The 17,076-nt window shown below is 49.7% G+C and overlaps 1 protein-coding gene across 1 annotated transcript; it reads right to left on the bottom strand.

Annotated features, from left to right (window-relative positions):
- LOC146756856 (uncharacterized) lies at positions 1 to 15,424 on the bottom strand. The gene is made up of 4 exons (XM_085523825.1): positions 14,902 to 15,424; positions 14,539 to 14,728; positions 12,365 to 12,381; positions 1 to 512 (listed from the first exon to the last, which is right to left on the bottom strand). Exons 1-4 carry the CDS (start codon positions 15,422 to 15,424, stop codon positions 1 to 3), a joined length of 1,242 nt encoding a protein of 413 aa, XP_085379951.1.
- Between the last annotated feature and the right edge of the window lie 1,652 nt (positions 15,425 to 17,076).

Genomic DNA, 17,076 nt, shown 5'->3' with positions numbered 1-17,076 from the left:
CTAAGCAGGGGAATGGCACAGAGCTGCCCGTAACTGATGAAGGAAGCGGGGGAGGGCTGAGAAACGCGTCTTTGCCGTGGGGGTGGTCCAACGCAGGCACGGGCCCTTCTGGGGGGTGGTGGATGCCCCGAGCCCGTCACTGACCGAGTGGCGTTTGGACAATGCCCCGAATGTGGTGCTTAACTTCAGGGCAGCCCTGAAGCGCTCAGGACCCGCTCGGTCCCTTCCGGCTCCTCCATCCAATTTAATTGCCCCCGCATTTGTCCCATCCTGGGGGCGGCCCGGCTGCTGGAACCCCCGGCAGCGCTGCGGGGACAGCCGCCAGGTGGCAGCGCGGGCTGCGGTGCGGGGACGGCGGGCAGTGGGCGGTGTTGGCACCGGGGCCGTTTGCGGGATGTTGTGAGGTTCCTCCCTCCCTCCCAACTCCTTTCTGCCCCGCCCCGCCCCCGAGCCGCGCTGACTGCGCTGCAGTGCCCGCAGAGATGATGATGCTGGCACCGCGTTGTGCCCCACTCCGGGGTGATGGCGTCAGTGGGTCATACCTCGCACACTGGTTTGAAGGGAGCAGCAGGGAGAACCCGCTGGGCTCCCCCCTCATCCCAGCACCACACGTGCCAGGGGCAGCACCAGGCAGGTGGGTGCCAGGCTGGAGGCTTGGGCACATCCCAGGGCACAGATCCCCACTGCTTTCTTCTCTTGCTGCTGAAAGGAGCCAACCAGGATCAGGGACAGGACCTCAACTCTGACCAGCAGGAAAACTCAGGACAATGGAATGCAGTCTGCCAATCTTTTACCAGTTCAGCTGTGCTTTATGACTCATTATTGCAAAGACTCTTTTAGTAAAGTACCACCCTGGGGTATCCAACCAAAAAGAAAAGGTTTTTATTAAATTAAAGGGGTTTTTTTTGTTTTTTTTGTTTTTTGTTTTTTTAAACATACTATAATAACTACTATGCAGTTCAACTGTCAATCATCTCAGAAAGTTCACGAAGGAGATCATCATCATCCTTCTCCAGGTCCAAGTCAATTTCTGCTACCATTTCCCCTCCTGAGATTTCCAAGATGAACTTTTCAGTGTCATCTTCTACAGCCTTGGTGAGCAGGCTGACCTCCGGCAGGGCTGGAGCAGCAGTCTGGGAAGAAGGAAGACAAAGTCAATGATTGCTCAGGAGATCCTTCCTCTGCAGTGCTTCTCCTTCAGCACTGCTGAGCCTTAACCCAACACGCGGGCTAAGGGGCTTCTGAAGGATGTTAACAACCACGGGAAGTCTGCAGAGCACCTCAGGTCTTTTTAACAATGCAGCATTAATGGACAAATTCCTTCACACTACAGAGGAATCACAGGGCTGCAGAGCATTGTGCACACACTGTCATTCATCCAGCATCCTGCACAAAGCGACTGCTTTGAAAGGAAACCTGCAGAACATTTCAGTTCTCCACACTTTCTGCAGCAGTTGTATCTCAGTATCAGCCTGACCAGGACAGCACTGACACTTCTTCCCCTCCTTACCAAAGCTGCTTTTTTAGCTGGAGGCTCCTCTTCTTCAGTGCTCGTTTAAATCAGCACAGTGCTAGAGCTGTTACACACCACATTCTATTTGAGCAACAGAAAGTCATTCCTGTTCCCCTACACAACATCCACCCACAGTCTGATTTCATTGAACACGAAGCCATCGTGACCTTTTTGTATCCAGTGCTCCCACGTTAACCTCACAAGTTGTACCTGGTGCCAGCAGGGTTACTGCCTCACTGCCAAATACAATCAGATCAATTCTGAGTTTGAGGAGTGCAAAGCTGTCTGGGAAAGCCATTGAAAGTACCAGGATTGTGAAACATGGCTGCAGCTCTTCACCAAAGGCAGGAAGGTAGGAATGCACTCATGATGGTGGCACATGGTGAGCAGTGAGACATGAGAACATGTGAAGAAATTGTGTCACTGTGTCCATCTACAGAAGGGACTCACCTCTGCGGGTGCAGAGACAGCTTTGGGAGCAGCCCTGCTCCATTCCACAGTCTTTTCCTCTTCTCTTCCAGGTGCTTTAAAACAAGGAAAAAGAAAATCACTTGGTCAACAGCAAGCATAGAAAGAAACCTGAGTGCCAGTGTTTCCTCCATGTGCTTATTTCCTCACATTCAATAACAAAGAACACGAGAGGCGACATCTCGCAGTCCATACAGTATCCAAGCTCTTCCCTCCTTCACATGCTGTCTCTTCACGAAGCCTCTCTCACCTGCCCAATGAATAACACACCCCCCTGACCTTTCTGACAGAGGTTGGCCCCCATGTTAAAAACTCAATCCATGCTTTACAAACACATTTACATATTAAAACAAGCAACACACCAAAGATGAAGATAACCTTGGCGTCAACACACAGGACATGCCACACCAAAACCATGGCAGAAAGAAGTACAGGAGAAACTGAATTACAAAACCTCACAGCGAATGAATTTTCCAGAATGAAGCAGGCAGACACCACGGATTCAATGGAAAAACACATGGATGGACATCCTGGCACTTGTTGCCTTTGCATTTGGTAAGAAACAGCCCAGGCAATTCTAAGCAAACTCCATTTGCTTGACAGGGGAAGCACTTCAGCAGAGCAGACAGTGAAACACCTCGTTACCTGCTGGCTTTGCGATCTGCTGCATCCGCAGGGCTTTCTCCTGCTTGATTTCTTCCAAGGTTTTAATATGCATTTCTTCCAATCGCTTGATTTTACGCGGTGGCTCTTCCAGTTTCTCGTTACCAGGCTCAGGTGGAGGGAAAATTCTCTTCTTCTTGCGCTTATCCTTAGATCTCTTCTCAGTAAGAACCTCTTCTACTTTTTGCTTCTCTTCTTCCAGTCGTCTCTTCTTCCAGATCTCCCCTGCTGGCTTGGCACCCTTCTCTGTCATCATCAAGAAAGGAGAAGCATAAGGATTACAAGAAATTACAACGAGAGCTCAAGTTTCCAGATTTGTCATAATATTACAGAATATACGTGTTCCCAACAACAACGCTCCTGAGAAAGAATAAGCAGAAAGCCTAGAGAATCTGTGCAGCAAACACCGATGACCATTTACCTCTCCTTGGTGCTCTGTCAACCTCGATTTTCTTCCCCAGCCTTTCTACGAGGCTGCGCTTCAGCGGAAGGCCACTGACATCAGCTACAGAGAGAAAACAACAACATTCCTAAGATAATTCCTTTGGAGAAAGATTTTTACAAGTCAACCACAAACTTTGGTTTCTCCAAGTGTATGTTCTCAAATTCACCTTTCAGCTGCTATACTTGTGTGCCACTTGGAGTCATCACAGACCCACGACACAATTTCCTCCCTCCTGCTTCAGCAGTGCCCCCCCATTTACGTGGAGGCAGCCAAACAGCAGCTCACAAGCAGCCCTTACCTACAGAGGATTTCCGTTTTCCAGGTTTATCAGCAGTATTCGGTTGAATCACAGGCACCTCCCCTAAAACAAAGAAAAACAAAGTGCTTATTTGACAGAAACCAACAGAATTACTGTCTTGTGAGCCCATTTCCCACCCAAAACAAATACAACCAAAAGACACCACTTTGACAGCCCTGACACAAAATAATATTGCAACTGTAATGCACTCAGGGTAAGTCCCAATTGTAATTTCTCCATTCCACTTAGGAGCCACCAAATGGAAGCAAAGGTACTCATCATTACCCTGCTTTGCAGGCAGCATCACAGTGCTGACGAGTGTCCGCACATTCTCCTTCTTAGGCACACGAACAATCTGAGATTTGAGCCGATGAGCAGGAGCTCCTGAAGGTCCTTCTGATCCAAGTGATTTTATTCCAGCATTCAAACTGTCATCTGGGAACACAGAGCAGTAAATGAGACTGAGGGACAGAGGCACACGCTGAGGACCACAGCTCTGCAAACTGCCTCCTGCTCAGAAGCATGCAGAAGAAACCCTGTCAGCTCTCCCCACAGCTAAGAGCACCATGGACCTGATGTCTGTCTGCTGCCCTCCTTTCATCCTTCTGGATATTAAAAGTAGGCTTTATCCCTTACTTTATCCCATCCATATGACATTAGATTCCTCTATCAGCAAATGTGGCTTTCACCACTGGTTGAAAAGATGCACATACAGGCACTTAAACTCCATGCTGTGGCCTCGTCTTGCTCTAATGATGTAAACAAAGGAGTTTACCTTCCTAATCTGAAAGGCACATGAAGTTACAAGGTAGGAACAAGATCATGGAAATAGCTGAATCCATTCAGCAACCCTATGTTCTGTTGTGTTTGTACAATGAATTTCTTTGGAGTTAATTGGCAAGTGCTTCTGATTAATCCTGGAATACCTTGTTTTGTATCAGCATCAGATTTTGTAGTGGAAATTATCTGCAATCCAAGATGGTTTTCTTCAGCTGGTTGCTGGACAGGTGTTTTTGTTTCTTCTCCCTCCTTAGAAAGCTGGTCTGTACAAGCAAAGAAAAAATCAGTCTCTTCAGTTATGCGGTAGGAATTCAATCAGATTATCCACTGCACAAAGATGGCAGGCAAGGCTGAAAACCCACACAGATAAATGCTGAGTCTCCACTTGCCCATCCAAATGGCTTCTCTGTGAACAAAGAAATCCCCCCCTACACAACATTCATCTCCCTGACACCCAGTAAAAGCTTAAATGCAGGAGAACAACCTGCAAGGCAAAGGCCACAGGAGCAGAGAGAAGCTGAGCATGCAAGATAAAACTGAGGTATCAGAAGCACACAAAGTTCAGCTCTGAACCTATCTATCAGCTCACAAGTGAACGTTACCTGGCGTTCTTTATGACACTATACCCACCTGTGAGTAATAGAGTTAATCTTTCGTACCTAAAAAAGACAAACTCACTTTGGCTTGGTGGAAAGAAAACCCCATTGAGGTAACGTCCCTTGGTGTGATGGAAGGCACAGTTGGATTTCTGGCAGCCTCCTGGCTGGTTCTCCCAGTAGCAGGAAATCATGCTGCGTTTTTTCTGAAGACAGAAAGGAAGAAGAGCTGATGGTAACGTGGACCTAAGATCTGCAAAGGGAGACTGAGCTCCAGATGGTGCCAGTGAGCAGACTGCCACAAAGCAGCACTCAAACACCACTCTGAAGCGTGCGCAGGCTGGGAGCACCAGGCTCACTGAGCTTTCCTAGCATTCTGTGGGTGAGGACACCAGTGTAGAAGGGGTTAAACTAACACACCTTGCAGAATGCTTGTCTGATTGATGTGGTTCTTTAGCAACTGTTGATAGAACACTGTTGGTATCAACTACAAGAATATTCTGCTATGATATACCAATGCCATTGAGCTCTCTTCCCTCTGCTTCCTCCCAGCCCCCTCTTAACAATAGGAACCATCATCATTTCAAAGCAAATGAACCTAATCTGCAAAAGCACATTCAGCCCACCTAAAGAAATGAGAAGTGGGTTTGGTGATAAACTCTGAGGAGCCAACACTCACAGTGATCTCCATGTGCCTGAACCTGCAGACATTCCTGAAGCAGCGGCCCTCCTTCCACAGCGTGCAGATGGTTTCATTGCCCAAAGCGGCTTCACAGTGCCTGAAGGGACAGTTGTCTCCCTGTAACCCAATGGAAACCAAGAGAGGAAAATTAAATAGTACAGCCTGAGAACTGGCCATGCTTTGAGCTCATTTTTAGCGAGTTGCTCTATTGTACAGTGCAATTAGTTATGAAGTTTGCTGAAGACCAGTAATACTTCTACTTATTCTACCCATTCCTCTTAACTTCAGAACTGAAAGAAAGAAAAAATGAAGGAAAAAACCCAAGCAGACCTTTTTACAAGTGGAATAGAAGTAGAAATAGCAATCATTTCCTTTAATTGACATGCTGGACGAGCGCACAGAAGCAGTTCTGGTCTCGGGGATCTCTGTGCAGCTCTTCCTGTGCTTCTCAAAGAGCTGGCTCGTGCTTCCTTGGACTGAAAGTCTTCTACTGTCTTGATCAGTGAAATCTTCTTTTGAAAAGGAACCCTAAGCAAAACACCAAAAAGCAGAAAAGAATGAGGAATGCCCACCCGTCTTCCCAGCTTTGTTCTCTTCATTCAATCAGTCTCTCAGGAGCAGTTGTTTCAAAACATTGCCCTCCTCAACACTGGTCAAACTCTAGTAACATCACCCTGACTCAGCACGGAGTCCCTGGGCTGCACGGCTGCAAGCCCTCCAATGGAGCCCCTCCTTCAACACCACGAGTGACAGCAGTGAGTAACCCCAACACATTTGTCTGACCGCTGCAGGTCTTCAAGCTCAACCACCTGGACAACCTCAGCAAATACAGTGATCTTCAAAGCTTTGCAGTTCACTTCTCCTGTAGGCCGAACCAACACTGAATCCGTGAATTAATTAATTATAACAGGTTAGGAAGAATTTTCCTCCTCACTTTGCCTATGTCAAATTCTGTAAGTTGGAATTTCTGGTCTTCAAGGATTCTTCACCTTTGAACAATCCACAAAAACCATCCTCCGTCTTTATTACCTGTACAGCAAAAGCATGACAGTGCGCATCAATACACAAATCCACTCACATGTGCCTGTATACTGTAACTCAGCACTGCATGGAGCTGCAGCACGTTCTGCTCAGCCACAACAAGGGTTTGGGTTGGTTCATTTTTTTTTTTTCTTTTCTGATGTAAAAATCAAATATTTTGGTATTTTAGATTTGTTTTGTTGCTTTTTTTTTTAAGGTATCAAATGCAGTAAAACCTACAACCAGGACAGACAGAAGATCAAATTCAAGTGATTCGGAACTCTTTCATTAAAGTGCCACACTTTCCTGTGCTAAGCATTTCCGACAGTCAGTAAGGAAAGGCTGGAACCATTTACTCACACAAACACTAGTGAATTTTCCAGGAAATATTTTTTGGGTGGCAGGGAATTTCCCCAAATCTAAACTAAAGAGAGGAGAAGTCGGGTTCTCAAGTTAGTTGCTGGATTGACTGCATGACAAAGGGAACAAAAACAGCACTTAAGGACAAAGTTTCCTACCCTCCTCCAGTACTGATAGAAATGCTGCCTTTTACCTTTAGTACCTTCACATCAGATTCCTCTCTGGCAGATTCCTATGCTTCTAACAACCTCGGTGCTGCTCAGCACAGACGCCGGGCACCAACTGTCACTGGACTCTGCACCGTGGAACACGCACACAGCTCAGCACTTCTGTTTCCTCACAATTGGAAGGGTTCTGGAATCGGGAGCATGAAGCGGACTAGAAATACCTCACATCCCTTTGCTCCTTACGAGCCCTTCCATTTTAAAACAAGATAAGCCCAGACACATCTGTTAGCACAGCAGCCCAAATGCTAACCAGAACACACAGTGTGTAACGCTGAAAGTACCAGTTTAATGCCATGCCACAAACCCTATATAGTGGTACAGGTGACCACCCCTATCAGATACCCATGACCTCCATGACTCCAGCCCTGGTGCACGCAGGCACCACCTGCCCAATACCCAACATCTCCCCCCTCTTTATCATCTCCAGCCCCTGTAAAGGTTCCCCTGCATACTCCCTGTTACCCCAAAGGTGATTTGCACATTTAAGGCTATTCCGCAAATGAATCAATCATTAAACATATGCGAAAAACAATGAAACTGTCATAATAACATACCAAAGAGATGCAGCTGCAGTGACTACAAACCTGAAAGCACACAACAGCAATCTGCCTAAAAATTGTGAAATGCTGTATGGCAACACTTAGTCAACTTGTAGAGAACGGTGCATTCAAGTTCAAGATAACAGCACAGTACACAATGGAGTTACAACTTCTCCAAGTTCAATGTAACACTATTGTACAGAATCTTCGTGGCAATCCAGTTCTGTCCAGTGTGCATTATAATGTCACACTCCATAACCAAATAAGAAGACAAAAACATATTGGCTGTGCAGAATCGTTCTGAATGTCCACCACTGGGGGACTATCCAGGAACAAGGTCTCCCCCGCTCACGAACTATCAGTCCGGCATGAAGGCTGGATTCCCAATTCGGACCTTCAGGCACATTGGGAGCAACGCTGTCTCATGTGCCGTTACCAGCACCCGCTGCCCAGTGCTGACGTCAAATCACTGGCTGCACTGGAGACATTAACCAAGGAGTTGTTGACCAAAACTGGTGCTGAGATGTTCGGATCCTCACGGTGCACAGGATGGCTCATCATTTGGTGCCGGCTTAACCCAACGTGCCGGCAGCCAGCAGGGCCCACTTGGGGTCCCGACACAGACGTGTTTCCTGCCCTTGACAAGGAGTGGCATAGGGTCTGGGAGCCATGGCCCTCCGTCGGGTCTGATCAGGACCTGACCTATTGGTGTCCATTCGGTCAGCTGATGGTCACCCTTCCAATTCTCTCAGTTACCTTTCTATGAGCACCAAGGGTGGGTAGCAGCTTCTGTGCCTCTTCGTCCCCTGCAAAAGCTCACAGAACTCCATGCTGGCTTTCTCTAATGCTGACCGACTCACACAGTGAGAAGCTCCATCAGCCAGACCTCTCCGCATCATCCACATAATAAGCAGATTGAGGTCCTCATCACACACTCTGTGTCATTTCTTGTCAGCATGTCCTGTCGCATCCCTGGCTCTCCAGCAGGACTGTAATGCTGGGGTGAGCAACACTGGGCACTGTCAGTGTGTTTTTCTTGCAAGCATCTTCCAGGGAAATACGTGCAGGCGTTCCCCACTCTTGGCTGTACCTCTGCAGTGCTGGGTCCTGTGTGAGCAGAGTTCTCTGCCCCAGAAGCCAAGTCACTGCTGTGCAGAGCTCAGCCTCGGGGTGAATGTGCTCCTGAGTTTGTCCCAGTGCAAGGACAACCTTCTCATTGCCCTTTAGGAGCACCTCTGGTGCTGATGGGTGCTCTGCTCTCAGCAACCACTGGATACACGGCTCCAGGCGCGTGTGTGCTTTGTCGCCTTGAGCTGTTTGCTCTGATCGCATCTCACCCTGGGGAGCCGGGATTTCCCTTTGGTCTCGGTGTCACTTCGAGACCAGTAGCAACACTAGGGGTCAGAGGAGAGCTGCTGAATGTGTGAGCAAAGCTGCTAATTGAGAAGGAGATCGCACGCGGGTGACTTCGAAACCCGAATTAATGAGCTTACCTTCACCCTCCTGACTAATGCAGACCTCATGCAGCCCTGGGCCTGCCCTTCTCCAGCCTCCTGCCTTGTTTTGCCTACTCATAGGAAAAGATTTAGCATAGCTCAGAGCCCCAGGCAGCGCTTGGAATGCCAGCAGGAAAGAGCTGCTGGTGTCCACATAGCTCAGGACTGCAGCAGTGGGGCTGCTGGACCTCAGTGTTCTGAACACTCTGATGTGGAAGTGATTGGCTGATGCTGTGGCCGGAGGGATGAGGTGCCTGCAGGGCGTCCTTTGGAAGAAGGTTTGGTGAGGATGGATCCTCTGAGCCAGCATCGGGGACAGGGTGCTGGGTGCAAATGCCAGTGCTGCCCCCTGTCATCCTTTTGGTTTTAAAAGGAGTACAGCTCCGTTTCCAAACTTTGCCAACCGCAGGCTGGCTGGCAGCTTGAAGGAACTGCCATGAAATTGGTCTAATGAAGCGTTCCTGGCAGAGCTTCAGAATGGAGAAAGTGCAGTTTGTCCTCAACTGAGCTGAGGTCCAATGAGCTGAGTTTCCTGGCTCAGAGCAGAGGCCGTGAGCATCATGTCTCACAGTCTGTGTCACCTGGGCAGAGCTGTTAGGCAGGGGCTGCTAGTGGGGAGATGCCAAAATTTCCATGAAGATGATTGCTCAGATATGCCTGAGTTCAGATGGAGGGGCCCATTGCCCTACCAGGAAGTGGAAGATGCTTGGGGGTGAGGCAGCTCGTGCTTTCCCATGCCTGTAGGACCTTACAGTGCTGTGCCTTTCCACATACCTACCCCACCTTCTTTCTTTCGCATGCAGGGGGCATCATTAATCCAGTGGGTGGCAGCAGAATTCCAGGACAGCCCCACTGCAGTGCATCTCTGTGGCAGAAGGACACACCAAGCCTGTGCTCTGCCTGGATGCCACCGATGAACTGCTTTTCACTGCCTAAAAAGGTATTTGTTGGACAGAACAGGTGTGGGGGCTGCTGGCTTTTTATGCGGTATTCTCATAGATCTCCCCAGGCTGGCGTGGGGAATTGGGGTGCATGGCATGGATGGCTCCTTCTGGGCTGCTCCCCTGTCCCTGCCTTCTGATTTCCAGGTGCTGGAGCAGGCTGGCTCCATTGCCCTGGAGAGGAGCTGTGGGTGGTGGGAGGCAGCGCTTGGGAAGGAGTCGGTGCCTCCACGCCACGGAGGAACTCCCCAGCCCAACTCTCTCAGTCACGTTCTTCTTCCTACAGACCGGAGCTGTAAGATGTGGAACTTGGTGACGGGTCAGGAGATTGCTTCCCTCAAGGGTCACTCAAATAATGTCGTTTCCATCAAGTACTGCAGCCACACGGGGTTGGTGTTCACCGTGTCCACGTCGTACATCAAAGTGTGGGATATCCGGGACTCAGCGCACTGCATCCGCACCCTGACGTATGTAGTGGGAAGAGTGGCTGTGGGGGACTGTGGGCAGCTCTGGCTTTGCAGAAAATGGTGTGAGGAACTCCTGGGGTCCCACAGGCTGGAAACAGAGCCCAGCTGTTTTAGGATCAGTGCCTACAGCTGTAGGAAACAGGGAGGCTTAGGGAGATCTTGGAATGGAATCTGTGGGGACCCTCTGCATCAAAGGCTCAAAGGAAAGGACCTGGAAGTGGTTTTCAGCCCTTCCTGGGGGTGGCCAAGAGCACCAGCAAGAAGGGATGGGGATTTTCTTTTTTGCTTCAACTAATATGCCACAGGAAGACGACCACATTAACCCATCTGTATTTGTTGTTGTTGTTTATCTACAGCAAGAAGCATTTCACTTGGAAAGTCTCTGCTGCCACTCATCGTACAACAGACTTAAAGCACAGCACTTGGCACCTAGCAGTGCTGTGAAGGGTTGGAAAGGCAGCGCATCATTGTGCTGAGGGCCAAGAGACGGTTCAGACAACAGAAGCATTTGTCCACATTTCTGACATGAAGGCTGTCGCCTCCCGATCCGGCAACAAATCAAGGCTGCTGTGTGAAAGTACCGTGCCTCCGCACACGGGAACAGATGGGACTCACACACAGTGTGTAACACCGAATGTACCAGCTTAATGCCACGCCACAAACCTACCCAATGCCCAACAGGGGGGACCAGTCAATGCTGCTCATCAGCCATCAACCCCAGATGCTGGAGAAGGCAGACCATGTTGTGGTGCTGGAGCATGACACGATGGCTGAGATGGGGACACCCACCGAACTGAGGACCCACAATGGACCCTTGTAAGAGGCCATGCTTTTTACATTACTGTCTCAAAGTTTGCTGAAATGGACAAGTTCAGGCAAGTCCTGACCAAGGTTCCAGGACTGAGACACACAGGAACCAAGGTTCGAGAAATCCCTTTGTTTAGGAGATGGACAAGTCCGGGAGCTACCAAAGGGAGATAAGATACTGATTAATGGCCCTTAAGTGGTCTTTTGTGTTGGCCTATCTCAAGGAAGATGGCTATCTCTGAGGACTAATGTCCCTCAAGTGGTCTTCCATGTTGGCCCATCTCAAGGAAGATTGACAACTCTGAGGAAATCACAGGACTCTGACCTGAGCCGTCCCGAAATGTCTCGAAGGCTGGAAAGAAGGATAAAAAGGGCACGGACAAACCCCAAATTTGAGGTTTTTTGACACCAGATGCCTCACTATGGAAACAAGGAGGTTTTCTCTCATCAGATGCCTCTCTACGCGAGCGCCTGCATGCTGAAGAAGATGCCTGCATGCTGAAGAACCTTTGTGGGCATCTAGGTATCTGACCTCAGATTCCTCCACCGTTGTCCTACTGCTGCCTATTATCTCTTCTGGGATTGCTGCTCGAGACTCTGCTCTGAGGGACCTCGCTGCCCAAGACTCCACTTCCTGAGACCTCGCTATTCTGACCATCTTCTCTGCGTTTCATCGATCTGTGGCCTGCTACTTCGCTGCTGCTCTCCCCTACGCTTATTGCCCTGGACCAACGTTAACAACGTGCTATGGGACGCTGCTGCATTCAGGAGGTGACTATTCCCCGCTTTAACGTAATTCTTGCTCTTTTCTACCTTTTTCTATCGCCTACTTTCCCTTCCCCATCACCCTAATTTTGGCATTTGTCCCTCTCCCTTCCCCATCTCCTCAACTGTCTATTATTTCCAATAAACTGGAATCAACTGTCTATTATTTCCAATAAACTGGAATTTATTTCCAATAAACTGATCAACATTTGAATGTTCTTCTTCTTAATCTCACCCGGGCATAACATATCAAAAGAACCTTTGCCTCACTCCTAAATTGAAGCGAGACAACCCTACAGCCGGCTGCTGCAGCACTGAGGACCACAGGGCAGCTGGAGTGGGATGCGATGGGACATGGGGAGCTGTGGCTGTCTCCGCTCCCCACTGCAGGATGGGAAGAGTGGGATGCTCTGGGATTTGTATGGAATAAAGCGGAGATGTTTTGTAGAGGAGCAGGTTGGGATGTGGGGTGTGGGCAGCTCAGCCTCAGTGCATGGTTGGTTATGGAAGCTGGGTGTCTGCCCTCAGAATGTGGCTGTGGCAGCACTGTGGGTTATGGGGGGGAAGCACAGATCAGCCCAATACTAGATGAACTTTCCAGTCATGTCTTCATGCCAAAGCGGTGCAGATAGCACAGGGAGTGCAAGGGGGAGGAGGAGAGCAGCAGTGTGAAATGGAGCAATGGGCAAAGAGTGTGGGGTGGGGGGAGGAGGGATGAGGGGAGGTCCCCTCATCCACCCCAACCCTGAGCACAGCACAGAGCAGAATGCAGGCAGGCTGAGCACAGAACAGCCCAACACTTTATTTCACAAGAAGCAGCACAGGAAAAGCATAACAGCATAGGAAGCAGAGGGAGATGTGAGAGGTAGAGGGGATGGGGCTGTGTTCATCACCGACCCCAAATGCTCGTGTGGCCAGTTGGCCCCTTGCAGGCTGAAGCACAGCACTCAGACGGTTTGGTTACTTCCTGTGTGAAGAAGAAGAGATGGTGTCCCATAGGGCCATGTTCACATCCCAACCCTCAGCTCCCTGCAGAGTCCCAGCCCAGCCCTGGTGCAGCACCACAAGGAGCACAAGGAGCACAGGGACCCCTTCCAACCCCCAGCCCCACACCGCAGCTGTGCTCGAGTTGCTGGTTCCACCTTCCTGGCCTGTAAGGTAAGAAGAGCCATTGTCTCAGCCCAGTTTGTAGGAGGGAGGCAAGGTTCTTTGATATACGTATACCTGGTGCGGGATTAAGAAACAACGGTTCAAACATTGGTCCGACCAGTTTATTACAAGACTTTATCAGGGAGATGGGGAAGGGGAGGACGGACGCTATTATGGTGTAGGGTGATGGGGAAGGGAATGCAGTAAAAATATGAAATAGAAGCAAGGAGTCTCTGTAGGAAGCAAGAGGGAGATATTCGCCACCATGGATCCATCGAGGTTTGTAGTTCAGTCATTGGTCTTCAGTTGTGGTGGGTCGTCAGGCGTTGTTCTGTTAATGGTGACCACGATGACAATTTCCAATGGTAGCACCAACTTATTTATATGTCCAAAGTGGTCAAGTCAGCTCTCTTTGGAGTGACAGCTCGAATCCAAAGTAGTTGAGTCAGCACTCCTTGGAATGGAAGCTTCTGGCTCTGGGATCTTAGCAGAAATTCCTTTGTTCCCATCTTCTGAGCCTTGCCAGCAGATAAGAGGGAGCAGGGATACCCATCCGCATCCTGTTTTTCACAGGGCACGATGGCTTCATTACCCAGTTTTCCCACACCAAGCTGGAGCTATTTAGTCCCGGGCCAGATCTTCCACTCATAAACAGTCCTGAGCACTCTTCTGGAGGCAAACAGCTCTGAAGGAAGGTGCTTTCAAATATTCAAATACCCAAAAAGTTATATTGATTGTCACACAGTAGCACCCATTACTTGCCACTTCAATAAATCATTGAGAGTCTTCTCACAAGAAACACCTCAGGAAGCAAGCTTGGAGCCAGAAAACAAGGAAGGACTCTCACAGCCATGAGCCCCAGCCCTGTTCATGCTGTGGGGCATGGAGCAGCTTTGAGCACCAGGAAGGGGAACCCTGGGAGAAATCGGGGACCTCAATGCTGCCCTGGCACTGGGCAGAGGTGGGGGACAGCGCTGCCCTCATCACTCACTGGGCGCCGTGTTGTAGCCTTTCTCCTTCTTCCCTGCAGACAGAGAGATGCATCAGCACAGGTTCACATCACAGCCAGGCTGAGGGCTCCTGAGGGAGCCTCAAATCCCCCCACAGCCCCCACTGTCCTCCTACACCCCTCCACTTTTACCTGCATGGCGTCTGTAGATGATGAATCCAACGCCAGCCATGATGGCAATGGCCACAACGGCGACAACCACCCCCACCACGTTGGGCACCAGGCTGGACTGTGAACGCTCTGGGGGAAGGCAGAGCTGTCAGCAGGGGAAGGGGCAGCCCAGAGCCCCCCAGCCCCACATCCCCTCACTCACCCTATGAGTAGAGGCTGGGTTGGGGCAGGCTGGCGTGCTCCACGCAGCACTGGTACTTGTCCCCGTCCCCAGGCACCGCGTCGATGGTGACCAAGGTGTGGTAGGTGCCGTAGCTGTTGGGCACGATGCCCCCCGAGTGGGTGTCCTGGCCCAGCACCATGCTGTCCTTCATCCAACTGACGGCGATAGGCTGTGGGTAGAAGCCGTGAGCGTGGCAGGACAAGGTCAGGATCCCGTCGGCCTTCTTCCCCCACACTCACACCTCGGGTTGCTCTGAAGGTGGGCGGCAGTGAGGGCCGGGCTGAGCTCCCCACGCTGAGCCCCCGCCCCACCTGCAGTCTCACACCGCAGGCCCCCCCTCACCTGTCCTCCCCAGCTCTGCCTTCCCGTTCTCTACATGTCTCTGCAGCCACTGCACACAGGTTTGCTCCAGGTAATGTTTCCGTCTCTCAGCATAACCAGGTTCCTCCCACGCTCTCTTGGTAGGAACTGCCTCTGGAACCGCTGCAGTAAACACCATCGTGTCTTTGTCGAAGGCAATGAAGTCTCTCCCATCATAGCCATACTGATGATAGCCCCGGGTGGTGCCGTCCTCGAGGATGTCACAGCCCAACATCCGCTGCCATGTGTGAGACCCTGAAACACAGCCAGGCAGGGGTTGATGGGCCCCTCCAGCTCCAGGGGACCCACTGTACTGGGGATGGGGTTGGGGTCCCCCAGGGTCGAGCTCGGTGGGGCTGTGACGGGCAGCCGCGGGACGGTGCCGCCGGGCAGGACCAGCCCTGGGGGGTGCGGGCGGCAATGCACCATGGAGCCCCATCCCACAGCATGGAGCCGCGGTGCCAGCTGTGCTCACCGCCGCTCTGGTTGTGGCGCCGTGCCGCATTGACCAGGCTCACGTGGCTATTCTGCTCATTGCTCAGTGCTCTCTGGGTGTTCCTGTCCCAGTACTCGGGATCCACAGCTCCAGGTGCCTTCATCCACTCGGTGCAGGGCACGTAGCTCCAACCAGAGCTGTTGTAGTGCACGAAGATTTCGCCATCCACGTACCCCACTTCAAAGAACCAGGGCTGCTCGGGGCCGGAATCCGTCATCCCTATTTCCAAGTACCGCATGGAGTGGAGCTCTGCGGGGTCGGAGCGCGGCGACCCCCCCTTTTTTATTAATTAGCAAGCTACTGCCTATAGAATAACAACACTACTTATATTAATAACATAACCATTATAACTCAGTCAAGGCCTCGATTGACAATACTCTAGATGTGAAAAAAGAGACAAGTCAAACACAGCATAACAACATTACTGTTAAACCTACTAAAAAGAACAAACTCGTTTGCTCTGCAACCTAAGTTTCTGCAACCTGGAAATAAATCCATGAGGGTCCCATTGTGTTCACATGTCACTAGTTAGGAAAAGTCTTCAACTTTCATATACTCTGATATATTGATTTTTAATGGCCACTAACTATTCTGCAACAAATGCTTTTAGGATGCTCATAACCATGCCTTTGAGCTAATAATTGATAATTGAACTTTATGAAGTTGCATGTCAGATAGAACCAGTTTTAGAGGACAAATGTGCTGGAGTATCACTAGGGGCATTATTACTTATTGACCCTTGAGAAACAGCAAACCGTGTTGGTGGTGGTTGCGACAGGCGGTGCCAGCAGGGCCTTCCCTGCTTCAAAGTGCACCTTTCCTCTCTCACCCATCACAGATTCTCTCCTGCATTCAGGGTCTGAAGGATTTCTACCAGTTGTACACCATATCCGCATGGCCAGTGCGTGATACAGAGCCCAAGTGGAACAGCTGCCTGGAAAACAGAATAAACTATCAAATTTAGTTCTATTAGTATGCACTTTTGTCTCAAGTGATGCATGGTCATATTTTTAAAATCCCAATTAGTTGGGTGTAAGAGACGTATCCATTCTACGATACAGGGTCATCCCTTTCCCTGGGATTCCTTTCCAGGTTTTGTCTTTGCAAATTAAGAAAAGCTAATTAATAGGCTAATAACATCATGAGTGAGCAGTACTAACATACTAAAAGAGCTATTCCCATAGATTACAGCACTGATTACATCAAATCCTTTCTTTAACACACATTTGATCTATGGATAATGCCTAAAATTCTAATTCTTGAGACTGCATTGGTAACACTGAAAATCACACACTATGTCAAACCATTACTAATATTATTTATAACACCGCAAGTTACAAAGCAATTCCACTAGGAAAGAAACACACAACACAGTTACTATAAAGGCTGGATGCTATTTTCTGCCTTGAGATGAGACCAACAACGTATTCTGGTGGTGTTAGTAACAACCGCACAAGATTAGAAGTGTCTAGTGTCATATGAGTATCCTCAATGAAAATCCATTGAATGATTTGCTTAGAAGCTTCAGATCTATCCCATAGTCAGTCACAGTCTTACCAGCCTGCTGTAACAATTTCCAATGATACACTTCCCACCGAGCAGCTCCCTGCTGATCGTCTATCAGCGGGCAAGCGAGCTGAAACACAGCTTGACACGGTCCC

Source organism: Coturnix japonica, chromosome 25, assembly GCF_054131305.1.
Source record: "Coturnix japonica strain WE chromosome 25, WE-NBRP24, whole genome shotgun sequence".
NCBI classification, from domain to species: domain Eukaryota; kingdom Metazoa; phylum Chordata; class Aves; order Galliformes; family Phasianidae; genus Coturnix; species Coturnix japonica.
Note: the sequence above shows the minus strand (reverse complement) of the source record. Positions and strands in the feature narration are given on the sequence as shown.

What these genes read in the sequence shown, in the direction of transcription:
- LOC146756856 (XM_085523825.1), bottom strand. Translation starts at nt 15,424, where the DNA reads ATGCGGCACGGCGCCACAACCAGAGCGGCGGTGAGCACAGCTGGCACC. An exon ending in GGCAGAGCTGGGGAGGACAG is followed by an intron (nt 14,729 to 14,901) that starts GTGAGGGGGGGC and finishes TTCTACCCACAG; the next exon opens with CCTATCGCCGTCAGTTGGAT.